The 15980-nt window shown below is 40.0% G+C and overlaps 2 protein-coding genes across 6 annotated transcripts in view; one reads left to right on the forward strand and one right to left on the reverse strand.

Annotated features, from left to right (window-relative positions):
• hk2 (hexokinase 2) overlaps positions 1-3599 on the reverse strand; it is a 41099-nt gene extending 37500 nt beyond the window's left edge. For all 5 annotated transcript variants that reach the window (XM_071536904.1, XM_071536901.1, XM_071536902.1 and 2 more), the window contains exon 1: positions 3316-3599. In XM_071536904.1, the coding sequence (XP_071393005.1) occupies positions 3316-3378 (63 nt within the window). In that variant the 5' untranslated portion in view covers positions 3379-3599. The remainder of the gene's footprint in view (positions 1-3315) is intronic.
• Positions 3600-9035: 5436 nt separating this feature from the next.
• figla (folliculogenesis specific bHLH transcription factor) lies at positions 9036-15980 on the forward strand. Its single transcript, XM_071536881.1, has 5 exons — positions 9036-9221; positions 10481-10627; positions 10719-10808; positions 13448-13618; positions 15867-15980. The coding sequence occupies exons 1-5, from the start codon at positions 9036-9038 to the stop codon at positions 15978-15980; spliced, it is 708 nt and encodes a 235-aa protein (XP_071392982.1).

Genomic DNA, 15980 nt, shown 5'->3' on the forward strand with positions numbered 1-15980 from the left:
TTTCCAAAATATTGTGCATGTAGAGGGAACCTTATAATACCAAACACACAAAATGCCAGTCTGTAATTACGCGCCGTCTGAGCCATTAAGGCGAAACCAGTATACTGTTACACTGGGTCACCTTGGCCCAAGATCTGATCATGCACCTAGGCAACACATTGAATAAATATCTGATACACTAACAGCGCAGAAAGTTCTGGCATGCAGGGACAAACTGAAACTGGAGATAGCAAGAACTAGCTTGGCAAAATGAGGTGAGAGGGCCTTGTGAGAATGAGACTGCAGAAAAGCATATTGAGCAATCTAATATTACAATGCTCGGGAATGCCTAGCCTATTGTTGATATATTCTGACTGATACAGCAAGTTAAGAGGTGTAGAGGTTGACTGGAACAAAGCAAAATATGGGCATAGCCAAAGAAAGCAGAGACAAATCCAATGGGCCTCATTCACAAAATGTGCACACAATCAGATCTGATGGTAAAGCCAAGCCTGAAAGTGCAGCCAAACTCGACACTTAGCAATAGCGTATTTGCTACTATTGGAGCACTTGGCAAATCATGCCGCAAGGAGAGAGTGTGCCTTTAGGGACCACACAGATATGTCTGCTGAGAGCAATGAATGGCTCATGATCCATTTCAGACTACCGAGGACAATTCTTCTTGATCTCTGCAACACCTTAGGGCCACAGCTGACCAGGAGAAGAAGAAGGTCCCAGCCTGCCCTCCTGCTGCCTGTGCAGGTGTTGCCTGCACTCACTTTTCTAGCCACCGTGACATTCCAGAAGGACATAGCCGTACATTCCCGAATGCGGTAAATGGCATCATTAGGCTCGCACCACAATATATATAATTCCCATATTCAGTTGTAGAACAGACACAAATAAAGAGTCATTTCTATGCAATTGCCAGCCTGCCAAACACCATCGGAGCAATAGACTGCACACGTGTGCATCAAAGCACCGTCTCTGCCTTTCCCCATCTTACCCCATCAACCCTCAGACCCCTCAAGAGTGCTCATATGAGAGAGAGAGAGAGAGAGAGAGAGAGAGAGAGAGAGAGAGAGAGAGAGAGAGAGAGAGAGAGAGAGAGAGAGAGAGAGAGAGAGAGAGAGAGAGAGAGAGAGAGAGAGAGAGAGAGAGAGAGAGAGAGAGAGAGAGAGAGAGAGAATGACTGACTGACTGACTGACTGACTCATCAGAGCACTAATAATCAGTAAAATGTTCTTCAATGTTACTCTGATTCTGATAAATTTGTATAATCAAGAGCTAACCAAATAGCGAGACAATTTCTGGATATACAGTATATTCACACAGGCGGGTTCAGAGGTTCCCAAATGTTTTGGCAGGAGTCCTCATTGTAAGGCCAAAAAATTCCTGTTACTTGACCATTTGAAATAACACAGTGAGCATTCATGTCATAAGTAATATTTAAGGTAGGCTTATGAGGTAAAACACAATGTTTCATTTCTTAAAAGGACACAACTGATAGGCAAGGTGTGTGGTTTTACAGTGTTGTCTGTAATACAAAACTGTTGGAGGCATTTTGATTTAAATTAGTACTGAGAAATTATACAGTCATTTTAGCTGGATAACAAATCTTTCAAGGGACTCCATTTAATACCTTTCTACCACATTAGCATCATTAGTGACACAGTAGCTCATGCAACTCTAATGGACTGCCTGACCGCTCTGCTCCATGGCAGCCATCAGCCATCGAGGGAATGAAGCTGTTCCCTCTACTCCTCTCCTGTCTCAAGTCCAAACAATGCACCAGAGTTGTGCACCAACGTGCTGTGTGGGGCAGGTAGAGCATCACAGTGACGTGACATTAATGGAATCACAACACAAGGAGTGGAGCTCTGCCATTAAGCAGCGAGTGTCTCAGTGAGTGTCACCTAGTCGCCCAGACTGTCTCAAAACCTTTTACTACTCAATGAAAGAAAATCTGAAATAGACTTATCTGGCCCTCCCAACTCATTTTTTTCTAAATGATCTTCATAGTCATTCCTCCAATACAAAGCCAGTGGCCAGACACTTTGGAGCGAGTTATGACACTGACAAGAGAGCAGGTAAAGAGGGTGGTGCAGTCTTGCTTCCTGCAAGTGAGAAACCTATCAAAATGAAGTCATTTTTATCCTTTACAGATTCAGAGAAGGTCATCCATGTTTTTATCTAATCTTGTTTAGACTACTGCAACTCTTTATTTTACTGCCTCAGTCACAAGTCACTCTCACGCCTCCAGCTTGTTCAGGATGCAGCAGCTAGGATTCTAACTGGTACCAGACAAAGACACCATAATATATCCCCTATTTTAGCATGTCTCCACTACCAGTAACAGGTGATTTTAAGATTCTCATCAGGTTTAAAGCATAGCTAACCCTAACTCCTAACTACATTGCAGACCCCTTAGGTTCCTATGACCCGCAGTGCTGCCCAAGATCTTTGGGCACTGCCCTTCTACTGTCCCCCACTCTAGACCCAAATCTGTGGACCGCCCTACCTGAGTAACTTATACTATATCTAATTCAGTATTGCCTTTTAAATCACTTTTTAAAACTCACTTTTACAGACATTTTATGTAATGTTTTTGTCCACTTTTTAATCTTGTGTCATGTCTTATGTTTATTATTAGAACCACTTTTTCTTTTGAATACAGTTCCCAATTTTTGTCTGGTTTTTATATGATTTTCTTTTCTATTCTTGTTTTTATGCTTTTGTAAAGCAGTTTGTAAACTTTGTTTTTAGATAAGTATTCAGTATATATGAATAAAGTGTATATTGTATTGTAAAGTGTTATTATCAGCATTATTATTATTGTTATTATTATTAGATTTTTTCGTGGGGGGTGGGGTGGGATCCTAGAGAGTCCATAGCAAAATGAAAAATAATTGAATTTTCATTTCATTTACTGGTTGGCGTAATGGGTAATCTGATCCATTGCAGGTTTCACTCTACTACTGTTACCACAACACCATCAGGAATATAAACCTACCCTGTGTTTAATCCAGGAGTTCCCCTCAATAGATATGCATCAGACCACGGATCCCCATTTGATCCCCCACTTTGTCCCTAGGAACCCCATCAGATCTGAGAACTACCGGGAAGTGTGTGATGCAACGCCCCAGTAACATGAAGTGAGTCGGAGGCATCACACGTGTCTGGTGTCGTATACGCAAGTAGTCGAGGTGCTTTGAGCCGGGCTTCATTTTCCCACTGCAGGACAGGCCTACAAACCCAGAGGTCATGTTATGACACACAAAAAGTACTCCAAAGAAGCTCAATACTTTCTCACAACTTTCACAGCTCAATACTCACTTTCTGTACTGTGTCATGATGGAGTTCCGTGAAGTAGTACGCCAGCAGATGCGAGGCTATCATCGTCGGTGATGTGTAACGTTACGTCCTCTCCTACTGCTTGGTACTGAGATATATGGCCTAGTTTCTCTACGTGTCGACAGGGCGGCTTCTTAAGAAATTAAAAAAATGCTGCTCATATCTTTACCTCAAACTCGCGTCTTAGAACTCTCGCGTTTGGTATGTTAAAATATAACTTTAAGAGGATGTACCGGAGGCTGTGAAAGAGTCGTCGGGAACTTCCAGCTTCCTCATAGTAATTTGAGTTGGTCGTTGATTGACGTCATCCCGGGTCTCTGCTGCTGATTGGCTGCCGAAAAGGTGCGGCGTGTCCGCGCGGCCTGATACCGGAGGAGTAGGAGGAAGAGGAGAAGAGGGAGGAAGAGGAAGAGGAGGAGGATGCTTTTGCTTGGGGAGCCACATCATCGAACATATTTTATTTGTTGCCTTGAGCAAAACACTCTAAATAATGCATTATATGTTGTCAGCCTGCTCCTTGGAAAATTGCACATGCGCAGCCTGCACTGTTTTTGTCTTGAACTATCCATGAGTGTCCCACTGTTCAGCCTGTCATCCTGTTATTGGTTAATCATTAAAAAAACAAACATAAAATTGAAGATAAATAAATATTAATTATATAAATATTCATGTATTAATATACACCGGTGACTGCTTCATTCAAATATTAAAGCTCCATTAGCTCCATAAGACGTGTGAATTTTTTTTTGTAAAATTAAATGAATTAAATCTTGCTTATAATGCTGCTTTCATGTGCTAAACCAAAATCACCAGGAGGCGTCCACTGCCAAAATCTCTCACAATGGCACTCGTGAGCTGCAGTGATTACATTCTGTCAGGAAAAAGATATCAGAAACTTAGAATTTAGCAACTTTTCAAAATCACTACATTTGTTGGCAGAGTACTCAAACTGTTGTTTTCTTCTGCAATAAATAAATATCCTTGTTTCAATAGGAATGTGTGTGTGTGTGTGTGTGTGTGTGTATGAAAGAGCGAGAGAGAAAGAGAAAGAAGGATCATATGTGAGAATGCAATCCGTTCAAATGAAGACTACTGCAGAACAAGTGAAACGAGAAAATTTGTCAATATGTCAATGTCAATAGTTCATTGCATACTTTGTGTTTATTATCTAGCATAAAGCATCAAGCAATGTTGTTCATTGTTCTGAACTAGCAGTACACATTTGAATGCAGAAAATAGAATATGACATAATGCAATACAAAATACCAAAGCATCTATTGAGCAGAAGGAAATTCAGTTTGCAAATACCAAGGCCAGTCAGGAAAAGACATGCATTTCATAATATGATGGATTGTCTGATGGACAAAGCCTTGTAGTCCTATTGGTAAAGTTTTTGTCCATTTTCTCACTCCTGAATGTAACAGCTATCTTCAGCAATGCACGACACAGTGGGCCTCATGCAAGAGCCACTCGTACAAACAGATTCATTCTTAAATCACACGTACGAGCGATTTAAGAAAACTTGCCGCATTCACCTGTTTTCTCGTATTTACAATTTTCTCTTAGGTACATACGAACAAAATGTACAAGTGGTCCAGACCTGTCGTACGAGTCACGTACAATCAACCTGCCGTTCTCCAAAGCAAAAAAAAAACTTTGTTGTTGACTACTGGATTGTGTCTCTGTTACTTTGAAGAAATTTTGAGTTTGAATATATAAATGACACTGTAAAGTAATGTATAATCATTTTTTCAAAAGAAGGTAGTGCGTAATTTATTTTACCAGAAAATAAAATCTCATAAGTATCCATGTGGGTTACATAGTAGCCTATAAGTGCGCTCAATACAGCCCTGAATCCAGCTGTCATACAGGTGAAATGATCTCGGTGGACAACTGTAAGTAGCCTACGTCTATTACTCTGGACAATAAGCTGAATTGAAGGGAGAACTCATTACAGATTTATAAGAAAGCACAGTCTAGGCTTCATAAACCCAAAGGCTGTAGAATCTTCTCAACTCAACCATATAATCCTTCAACTGAAGTTTAAAAATGAAAATCACCAGAATTGGAGTTGCAAGGTTTTCATGCGACAACACCATATCTGTGCTGAACTGTGCCCAAAAGATAGTGGACAAACAGGTTTCAGTGTAGGTACAGCATGGTACAACATATAATACAGTGGGAACCAAACTATATGTTTGCGTATCAGTGTAAAAAATACTCCCTTCTTTTATATAGCATTCCTCTTTACCATTCAAATAACTTGTTAGAAATCCTACAGGTGCAATCCCATTTCTTAAATCTGAGAGTGAATAGACTACATAGACAGGTTTCTCTGTATCAGTAGCTTATACTGTAGCACTCATGCTAGGCCACCTAAAGTGTTAAGGTCAGTCTCGGTGACACAGTACCTTATAGGCCCCGCATTCCCCTTGAGATAGGAGATCATATTCCATATACATGCTCATGGTGGCTGAGGGAGCTTCTGATCCAGGCCTTTATCATTCCCAACAGAGGAATGAGTCTTCTGTCACAGTATTCTGAGTGTCTCTGTCACCCTCATGAACGCACAAAAGAACGTCCTGCATGGTGAGATAAGCAGTGATTCGTGTATCAGATGATTAACTATTTATAGCCCAAATTTTTTAAGTTCTGTTTGGACACAGGGGGGCGGCAGTAGTCTAGAGGTTTGAGGAAGAGCTTTGTGACCAGAAACCAGCTGAACCGTCTCACTTTTAGTATCCATATATCATAGTTGGTTGTCACAAGAGTTTAGGGGTTTGTTAACATAGATTACAAATCCATTCAAACATTTATTCACCTACATATTAAAATTAACATATAAAGCAACAGATGCCTCAAGGGCCTATATGCCTTACTCAAGTGATGGCTCATTCTAATTGTGGTGTTAATTTCTATAAAAATGTAGACTGTAATTATGAGTTATCAACTCAAAACCAAGCACATATCAAAGGTTTGTTAGGTTTAGATATTATTGTCCAATAAAATGTGATGTTTTTCACAGTATGTCATTAATTAACTTAATAAGCGTTTGGTAATAAGCATTTCCACAATCACTGAAGCAGGCCTAGGTCTGATTTTTACCAACCACCCTCATATGATGAGATGGCAATTAATTGGCAAGCTGTGTTAAATTCTTAATTACTTGTAACTTTACTTGAAATTCTCTTTTTTTTTTTGTCAGTGACCCATATCCAGGTAGGCATATATGTTCATAAGAAACCAGACACAGTTGCTGAAGATGCCGTATTCCCACAGTGAATGTGATGCCTTTGTCTTGTACTCTGTCACATATATTGTTGAAACAAATGCATGACCATTAAAATACAGCTGACTTAAACAACCAAAATGCTAACTGGATAACTAACGGAAGCTTTTAGCATGTTGTGACACGAACATATGATTTCCCACATTGTTTTTGGAGAGTTTTGTGTATTTGTAAAGCAGAAAAACTGACAATTTAAAAATTGGTTGCATATGACAACTCATAGAATGTTACCAGGTGCTGACAATAGCTTGATAGCTTTTGTTTTGTTTTGTCTTTTCAATGTCACGACTATAGTATGAGTCTGAATCAAGTTGCTTGTTTATAGTCGCTGTTGCCTGCCAACAGAAACTGAAAAAAATGCTCCTTGCCACACAAAATGCCACACAGCACTTGCGTTATCCAATACGTTTTATTGAAACCTAAAATAGGTGAGGTGGAGGTGAAGAAGAGTGGGCTTCTTAACAATAAGGTGCATAGTGCCACCTTCTGTACCGAAGTGTGTAGCATCAAGGGTTTATAGTGCAAAGATTCTTACGAAAAGGGTAAACTATATTCTACTTTCTAATCCTGGTGCCCTGAGGAAAGTAAAGAGAGCCCTACAGCACTCACACATTTTATCATCCCTTCCTAAAAACCCTCCAGATTCTCAGATTTACATGTTCCACATTTTCTGCTACATTACATATTATATTTACCTGAGTTACACTTTGACATTCAAAACACTTGATTTTAATCCAGTATGCCCTAACCACCATCTAGAGAAAATCACCTCCTCTCTTCTGCTCTTCCCTTTGAATGGATTTCTATGTATAATTGTGCCCTCTTTTGTATCCCTCATCTCTTCCCATGTATTCTTAATTGCATGTCTAATAAATGATTTCGCCTCACCTCCTCCAAAGGGAACATTTAGTATTTAATTATTACTTCATGTCAATGCCGTCTTGGCTATTTCCTCTGCTTTCTAATTGTTATCACCATTGTGAACCAGCACCCAAGAGAAATCAAGTCTTTGTACTTCATATTATCATATTCAAATTGCCATCAGTAAATCATCTCTCACAGTGTCTTTTGAAGTCAAACTATGAAGAGTGGCAGCTGAATCTGAGCAAACTCTCTTAGGTCTTACCTCCTCCACCCACTGCAATCCTAAAATCATGGCAACTATTTCATGTGATGTGAGAGCTGTAGGCCTGTAATTTCCTGCACTGGTTAGACCTTAGTTGGATCTCACTTTTCCAGTGCGTTTCACCTTCTATCCATATCTTATCAAAAAGATGTTCATAGGAGTTCAAGGAGGGACTGTCACTTCATGCTATTGTTACAGGATATGAACAGTGGAACAGTGTACTGTAGGTGTATGACTTGTCATCCTAGTATCAGTCTTTTGTATCCAGCGTATTGTGGCAGAAACAGTGTTCTGTAGGCATCTGGCATTTAGTAACAGCCAGTTGTATGAAGAGTTATGCTGCTCTTGGGGCAGTGATAGTGTCCTATAGGCATTTATCATGCTATGCTCATATCAGTCTATTGTACACAGGGTATACAATGCTTCTCTTGGGGTAGGAACAGTGTATTGTATGTGTATGACATGTTATCCTTCAGTCTGTTGTATACAGAGTATTGCTGCTCTAGGGGAGAGCTTAGTTTCCATCTTAGCTCATCGTTTTCCAGTGATGATAGAAACTATATTATTTTAAAGGGGAATTGCACCAGCAGTGGAAAAACTCTTGCAATGCAGAAACTCTTGCAGCACTTTTGAATGATTAGATGTCATGCTGTGAACAATGATTGAACTGCCACTGGGCACTCACTATAATTTCACCTGATAGAGCTCTTATGTTCACTTATTCTCTGTTTTAGAGGTTGAGGTGTCCCAATATAAGCCAAAGCATAAGTCAAATATTTTGTAAATAAAAACTCAGAAATATCTATATATCAGAATATTATTTAAAATATAGTAATGTATTATGTAATACAGTGAGCCTGAAAATGCAGATTGTGTTTTATCCAGCAGAGGCCAGTAGTTGCTGTTGTGTAAGTAGGCTAATAGATTGGGCAAATTGAAGAGTGAAGTCAGTCAGTAGACATGCTCCCGTGTGAATAAACATGTTTTTCTGGTGGTAAATAAAAACACATCCCCGCGACAAGTCGAGTTTCATGTGTCTTGTAGTCTGCAGTGACGCAGGTAGAACTTGCAGGGCTACTTGGAAATCCCAGCTGGCTCTGCTTCAACGTTTCTAACTGCGCATGCGCAAGGTGAGCCGCTAATTAAACACCTGGCACAGGTGAGTTCTTGTTTTTTCTTTTTGCAAATATTCTGCTCTGGTCTTTGCTAGTCTCACCGGGGCGTACGAAAGCCTGATAGATAAATTGTACAAGAGGCAACAAACTAAGATATTTAGCGGTTATTAAAATGAAGGTTCCCGTGGAGGAACTGATGAGTGATATTCTGATGCGGTTAACAGGCGAGTCTGCGCTCCCTGTTTACAGCAACATTGCGAAGTTCAAACGAGGGAAGGACGGCCTATATTTTGTCGCCGAGGACTTCAGTGAAACGGTGAAAAAAAGAGAATTGGTCAATGCCAAGGAACGACTGAGAGTGAGTGTTCTTTGGGAAATGGCGTTTTATAAACCATGAACTAACGTTTGTTAGTAGGCGGGGCTGTGGTTGACAACAGGACTTCAGCTCTTTAGCCCCTGCCCCGATACGTTCCGTACCCAAACTCTATTCTCCATCCATTAGCAGTTTCAGGTTTATTTTCAGGCGTAGCCTAGCTACAGACGTTAGACACTTTACGAAATGTTAGGGTCTACTTGTAAATTCGGCACGTATCTGACCCGCCAAACGACACTTAATTCAACTAGCTTATGAACTTAAACTTTTAAATATGGATTCACTTTTTATTGAAATTGTTGTAAAGGTTGTATGTTTGCCGATAAGAGACTGAGAGATAGTTGGCATGCTGTTGTTTACTGCTGAAGGAGATCAGAGATAGCCTAAAAAACACACTCATGGTGAGTTAAGAAACTGGCTGAGATATTACATTCAACTTGAAATAAAATATCAGTGAAAAGCCCCGGAGAACTGAATGTACCATTGAAAAACACTTGACTTTACAGTATGTTTTCTCCATTAAATTAACTGAAAGTAATGAAAGTGTTATTACTTTAATTATACCCAGAGTTGACAGGCTGAGGAAAGGCTGGAAAGTGAGCTTTTAAATGGCATGTCAACTGAGCCTTTCTTTCTATTAACCTGCACAGCAGCACAACAAATTGTTTATTTCATCTAAAGCACCATGAAATGCCTTTTTATTTTCTTTCTGTTTTCTTTTTTAAGTATTGGTGCCTCCAATTGAACCCCAAACCCTCCTAGAGTTGTAATGAACTGAAATGTTTAGCCTACTCAATCTGAGATGGCCATGGGGTCATGAGATTGTTTTTGTGGGTACATGAAATGTGGAAAATAATATTTATTCATATAGCCTATATTATATTTCTATTATTCAAATGTATTACATTTTCATATCTATTAATACTCTGAATATTTGCAGCCTCCTTCAATAATTAATCAAGTAAAATATTTTGAAATGGGGAAAATATAAAATAAAACAATAATTTAGTATCGAAGTTCACTGTTCTTTGCGTTTCCACCTGCCAAGGGAGTTGCAAGTAGGTATGGCTCTTTTAGGCCTTCTTTTTAGGCTTTATGGCTTTTTAGGGATCGAGAGCAGAAAATGAGTCTATCACTGCCTTAATTCACTAGGGCAAATTAGCAGTGCAGCTTGTTGAAGTCACTGATCTAACATGGACATGTGAGATGTCCACAAATAAACCCTCAGCTTCTCTTCTCTGCAGATCAGGAACTTAAACACCATGTTCTCCCGCTTGAAGCGCATGGTGCCACTTATGCGTCCAGACCGCAAGCCCAGTAAAGTAGACACGCTTAAAGCTGCCACCGAGTACATTCGATTGCTTGTTGCAGTCTTGCAGGACACTGACACAGTAAGTACTAAAAGTGTCCCCTGCTGTGTGAAAACTAACTCTGCACTGCCAATTACTGACATAGTGAATCAAAATTTACTTTTCTTGTCAGGATGATGGCAGCGGGACTGATTTTCTGAAGAATGCAATCAGTTATGGTCATACTGAGGGGATGGGCAATGACCTGTGGAGAGTGGATGACGTGAGTCATTTTTGTTTTTTTCCACTGCACAGTTGTGATGTGTGGCACAGATAAACTAGACGTGTGCTGGTAATATGAGGGGGGGAAAGTAACAAAAATTCTGATAAAAATGCACGTGAATTGAAAACAAATGATAGTGATACATTGTCAAGTGATTTGATAAATCCAAGGACGATTTGATAAACGGAGCCATTTTCATCATTTATCACCACTTTCTATCAATCATCATTTATCACTTACACAACACATTGCTATTTACTGTTTAAGATGAGCAAACTCTAGTCCCTAGAAGGGTGGAAGAAACAAAAAATAACTGAATGTAATGAATGTAAATAAATGAATGTGAATTGAAAAGGTGTGATGAAAATACATGTGAATTGAATGAGAGTGATAAATTGTGAGGTGAGGTTGATACATTCAAAGGTGATTTGATTAAATAACTGGTGATTTGAAATTCATCACTCGCACTATAGAATTACCATTAAGGTTGTTTATTGTTTGTCACTAGTAATTTTTGTTACTTCTGCTGTCATACCTAAATGTCAATCAAAAGGGTTAGGGTTAGGGTGTTAGATGGAACCAACCTCTAGCACTTGTTCCTAAAACCACTTATAGCAGACTCTGTATCAGGAAGTTAAAAAACAAACAAAAAACAAAACAAAAATCTGGTTCACTGTGTAGTGTAGGGCTCTTGGTTGGATGCTGACCCCCTATTGTGCCTCTCTGCTCTATGGGAGCATTGGGATGGCTTGCTTTGGCAGTGGGTTCCGGGGCTGGGTCCGTCCTTTCGCGTCGGGGTCCGGGTCTCCATTTCATCCCCTTATGCTTGCACAGGACTGTACACAACACTCCCATCCTCATACAACCTTTTACCCTGCTGCCCCATAATCAAATCATCATCACACCGCTTAAAATATTATAACCCAAAACTAATTGACCCTTACAACATGTTCATGTAGTTTTTTGCCCAATCGCCGTATCCATATTTCACACTCTTTGTTTGCCTTGTGTCCTGTGAACATGCACCGTTTTGTTCCCACGTCACGTGTGTTCAATTCTATGCACTGAAGTAGAGCCCTGCATTGGGATCGGGATCCCGCGGGTGCCATGGGACCCTCTAATTCCACTAACGTTACTTAAATGCCACAAGGTAATGTTACCTACCATGAAAGTTTGTAGGGCAGCAGAAGACGAGTTATCAGGTTACTGTTTACAAATCTCGTTACTAATACAGGAGAATTTGGAGCAAATTGTGGAAAGTGAAGTTTCACTTTCGTTTTCACACCAGAAGACTGTTGGATTGAGTTCAATGCTGCTGCTCTGTGCATCTCCAAATGACAGACATGATGTGATGCGCACATCAGGCGCATTAGAGATCGATTTAGATTCATTTCTATACATTGACCAACTTTTGATTTTGTGCCTCTGTATGGGAAACACAGCATCTCGCAGTCAAAGATGCCCTGTAGAGGCCATCTCACAAAGCGTCAGATGGATGACTGACTGACTGACCTGAATCTGCGATGCCCTCAGCTGCGCCTGGGAAAAAGGAAGGGAAAGAAAAAAGATTGGCCCCATATTACAGTATGCATAACTTTGGACCGGACTACACAATAGGCTGCCGGCTTGTTGGCCCGGTTGCCTAATTACTCACACTAATACCCCTTTTCCACCAACATGGAACAGATTCCGTTCTGGTTCGCGCACCTAATGTTGAACCGTTCTGAGCTTTTCGACCAAAAATAAATTGGTTCGGAACCCAAAAAGTTGGTTCCCAGCTGGAACCAAAAAATAGCAGGTTTTCGAGTGCAAACCGTGACGACATCAGCGGGCGTGTCATATTCTACAGGTGCACGTAATAGTCATCTACGTCTTCTTATCATTAATAGTTGGTCCATGCTTGTTTTTTGGATAAAAACAAATATCTGTAATAACAGAACAAAAGCTCGCAGGTAATCGATGGGATCTGCCATCTTGCTACTACTGTTTACTTCCGGTGTGCATTGTGCAACGCCCTCCGTTGATGACGCATCCTTGATTACAGTGGTTCCGCTCAAAACTGGTGGAAACGCGGGCTGGTTCGCTAGATAGCACCAAGGTTCCAAGAATCCTTAAGGGAACCAGTTCAAGAACCAGAGCTAATTTGGTGGCGAAAGGGGTGTAAATGATAAACCATCTTCTGGCCGTACACGTTAAATGATATATGGCAATTTTGAGTACGAATGATGATTGAAAGGAACATTTGTGATCACCAGTTGTTTAATCAAATGGCCTTTTGAATTTATTCAGTCACTTGGCAATTGACACTTTAAAAAAAAAAAATTCACATGCAATTTCATCCCACTGTTTTTCAGCTCTGATTAATTTACGTCACCTCTAAATTTCTTCGTCAATTTTTGTTTTACTTTACTCTACACACACACCACGTTAGATTGACAGATTGACTGAACTCTGCTAATCTGTACATGGACATTAATTCAAAATATTCACGCTATCAACCTAGTTGTATTAAGCAAATATGTGACTTAACTGCACTAGCAGATCTTTGTCACATTGTTTTGTACTAGCCCCCCCCCCCAATTAGAGCCAGGCAGAAAAGGTAAAAGACTCTGGACCTGGGGAATGTTTCTCCTTGACAGTGGCTGGACAGCATGTCAGAGGTGGGCATGGAAGATGGATTCACCATGACGATGCCTGTAGGCGCCCCAGGACTGGGAACAGAGGACGGAGAAGTGACCGGACTGGTGTTGCAACACTGCGTAATGCCCACATACCAGTTCATCATCCAAGTAGCACCTGATCAGACTACGGTAACTGTTTTCTTTTCCCTGATTTTACCTTTGTGCATGCTGTTTGTCAGCTCCCCCCAGCCGCAGGTCTGTTGTTCGCCACTGAGCAGCTCCACTGGAGCAGTTGCGCGGTTAGGCACTTAGATGGTGGTTGTTTAGGGATCAAAGAGTGTTGCACATTCATTTTCCAAGCTACATACTCAGAACTAGTAGCTAAGTAATTTTTTTAGTTTGCTTTAAATCAAAGTGGCGTGTAAATTGAATAAATTCTAAAGTATAAAATTCAAATAACCTTTCAGAACATTGACCCTGTGTAATCACTTTTACTAAAACACTTTTTAGAAAATGTTGCTCTGATTTACCTTTATTTCTCCTTTCACCTTTATTTGTCTTGTACGACGTCCCTTCTAAACACCTTCATGGGAAATAAGTGTGTAGTATTCTGTGTGCAATACCTGTGTCACATATGGATGCCATTTGATTCCAGTTTGTGTGGTTATAATCATTCCTCCACCATAAATGACTATATAAGAACAGTAAATTATATTACTTTCACTCTACAACCCAGCTGAGTGGTGTTTTGAGCAGGAAGGCTTGGACTCAACACCTTCCAGGTGGGCTTTCTTAATAATATTCCCTCCATCACTATTAAAGTACAGTGGGTGCACAATCAGCACTTTATCTTCTCTAAATTTACTATAGAAGTCAGAAAAAAGTGAAGTATAGAAGTATAGAAAAAAATAGTGAGACGTGCACCCTCTAGATGGCAACTATATTTTTCAGTTGTTGGAATTTTAAACTTTCTCATACGTTTCTTGAAGTCCCACTCCACGTTGAGACAAAAATCCCAAATGTATTTTTGATTGTAGAAGAGAATGTGAAAATAGGTTAATAATCTATAAATCATGTATCAGTTGTAGACCAACAGTGTAAAGTTTGAATACAAGACAGACAGCCTACACGTAAAACCTTGCAAAAAACAAACAAACTTGCATTTTGCAATCAAAGCAGGCCGTTTATGACGGTTTTCAGTGAGTCAGAAGTGTAGTTGTGTTACCCAACACATTCAAGCTGTCCCCATAAGTGCCCTGTCATCTCACTGGATAATTCAAGGTGAAGAGGTTTTAGGTCTAGACAGTTCCAGTTTCCTCCTTGTTCCTGAGTTGACGTCATTATGACAATCACAGTATTGTTGTAGCATTCTGTGCTTTTGTCCCCTACAAAAGCTGTTGGACTAATTGCAATTATTTTCTTTTATTGTGTGTAAAATTGCTGTGTGGAGACTGAATGAATACTATGAAAAATAAATTATCTTCAGTCTAGGAAACTGATTTTACCCAAACTCAAATGTTGAAGCTATGGCCACCCTAAAAGAATGCTCTGATCAATTTGCTTTGCTCACCAGACTACAGCTTTCATGTACTGTATGATGTCCCAAGATTGAAAAGAATGTTAGACTGTTGAGAGCTCAGATATGACCTTTACTCAACAGATGTCTCAACCCAGCTGAGAAGTGTTTTGAGCAGGAAGGCTTGGACTCATGATGGAGCAGCTGCCAGGTGGGTTTTTTTAACACAAGAATATTGAATGTGTCTAATTTGCCTTCACCAGTGTTGTAGTGTTAGCTCGGGAGCACCAGCCTTCATAACTGCAAAGTAAGTTTTTCAAGAGCATGAAGAATAGGATCAATGGGCCTCATTCACGAAACGTGCGTACGATCGGATTTGATCTTAAAGTGTACTTACGAACATTTCCACAAATATTTCGGTATTCATCATTTTTTTTCTTACCTGAATTTGTTCTTTGGTACGATCAAAATCTACGTGTGTTTGGAAACATGCGTGGGGCATAATGCATGAAGTGGTTTCTACTTAAAATGCCTTATTCTTTAAGTGAAATCTATTAAAGCAGTCCCAGACCTCATATCAACATCAAAATGTGTTTCATGCCATTTGTAAGCCTAGTGATAATAACCATATTAACAAAGCTATAGGCCACTATGAACAAATTCATAGGCAATTCTATTCAATTGGAAACCTGAGTGATTAAAGTGATTAATTATTATCGTATATATATTAGTATACATATATTATTATATTATTTATTGATCAATAAAGTTCTATCTTATCTTACCACAGGAGCAACAGACTGTGCGCATTAAAGCACCGTCTCCAAACGCTTTCCCCTATTTAAATCGCAAACAATAACACACCATAAACATTCAGTTAATTTGTGACACCAACCTAAACCTCCTACATGTGGCTTCCAGCTGTCCAGGAGGGAGCCACGACTCGGTGGTGCTGCAGAGCAGGGTGCCGCGCATCTTGACCAGGTGCTGCTGGAGAGGCACGGCGCATATTGGACTGAATGGAAGTTAAATTAA

Source organism: Centroberyx affinis, unplaced genomic scaffold (assembly GCF_046629955.1).
Source record: "Centroberyx affinis isolate AG114_WGS23_722 - 3 ecotype Tasmania unplaced genomic scaffold, CSIRO-AGI_Caff_v1 ptg002955l_1, whole genome shotgun sequence".
Taxonomy (NCBI): Eukaryota; Metazoa; Chordata; class Actinopteri; order Beryciformes; family Berycidae; genus Centroberyx; species Centroberyx affinis.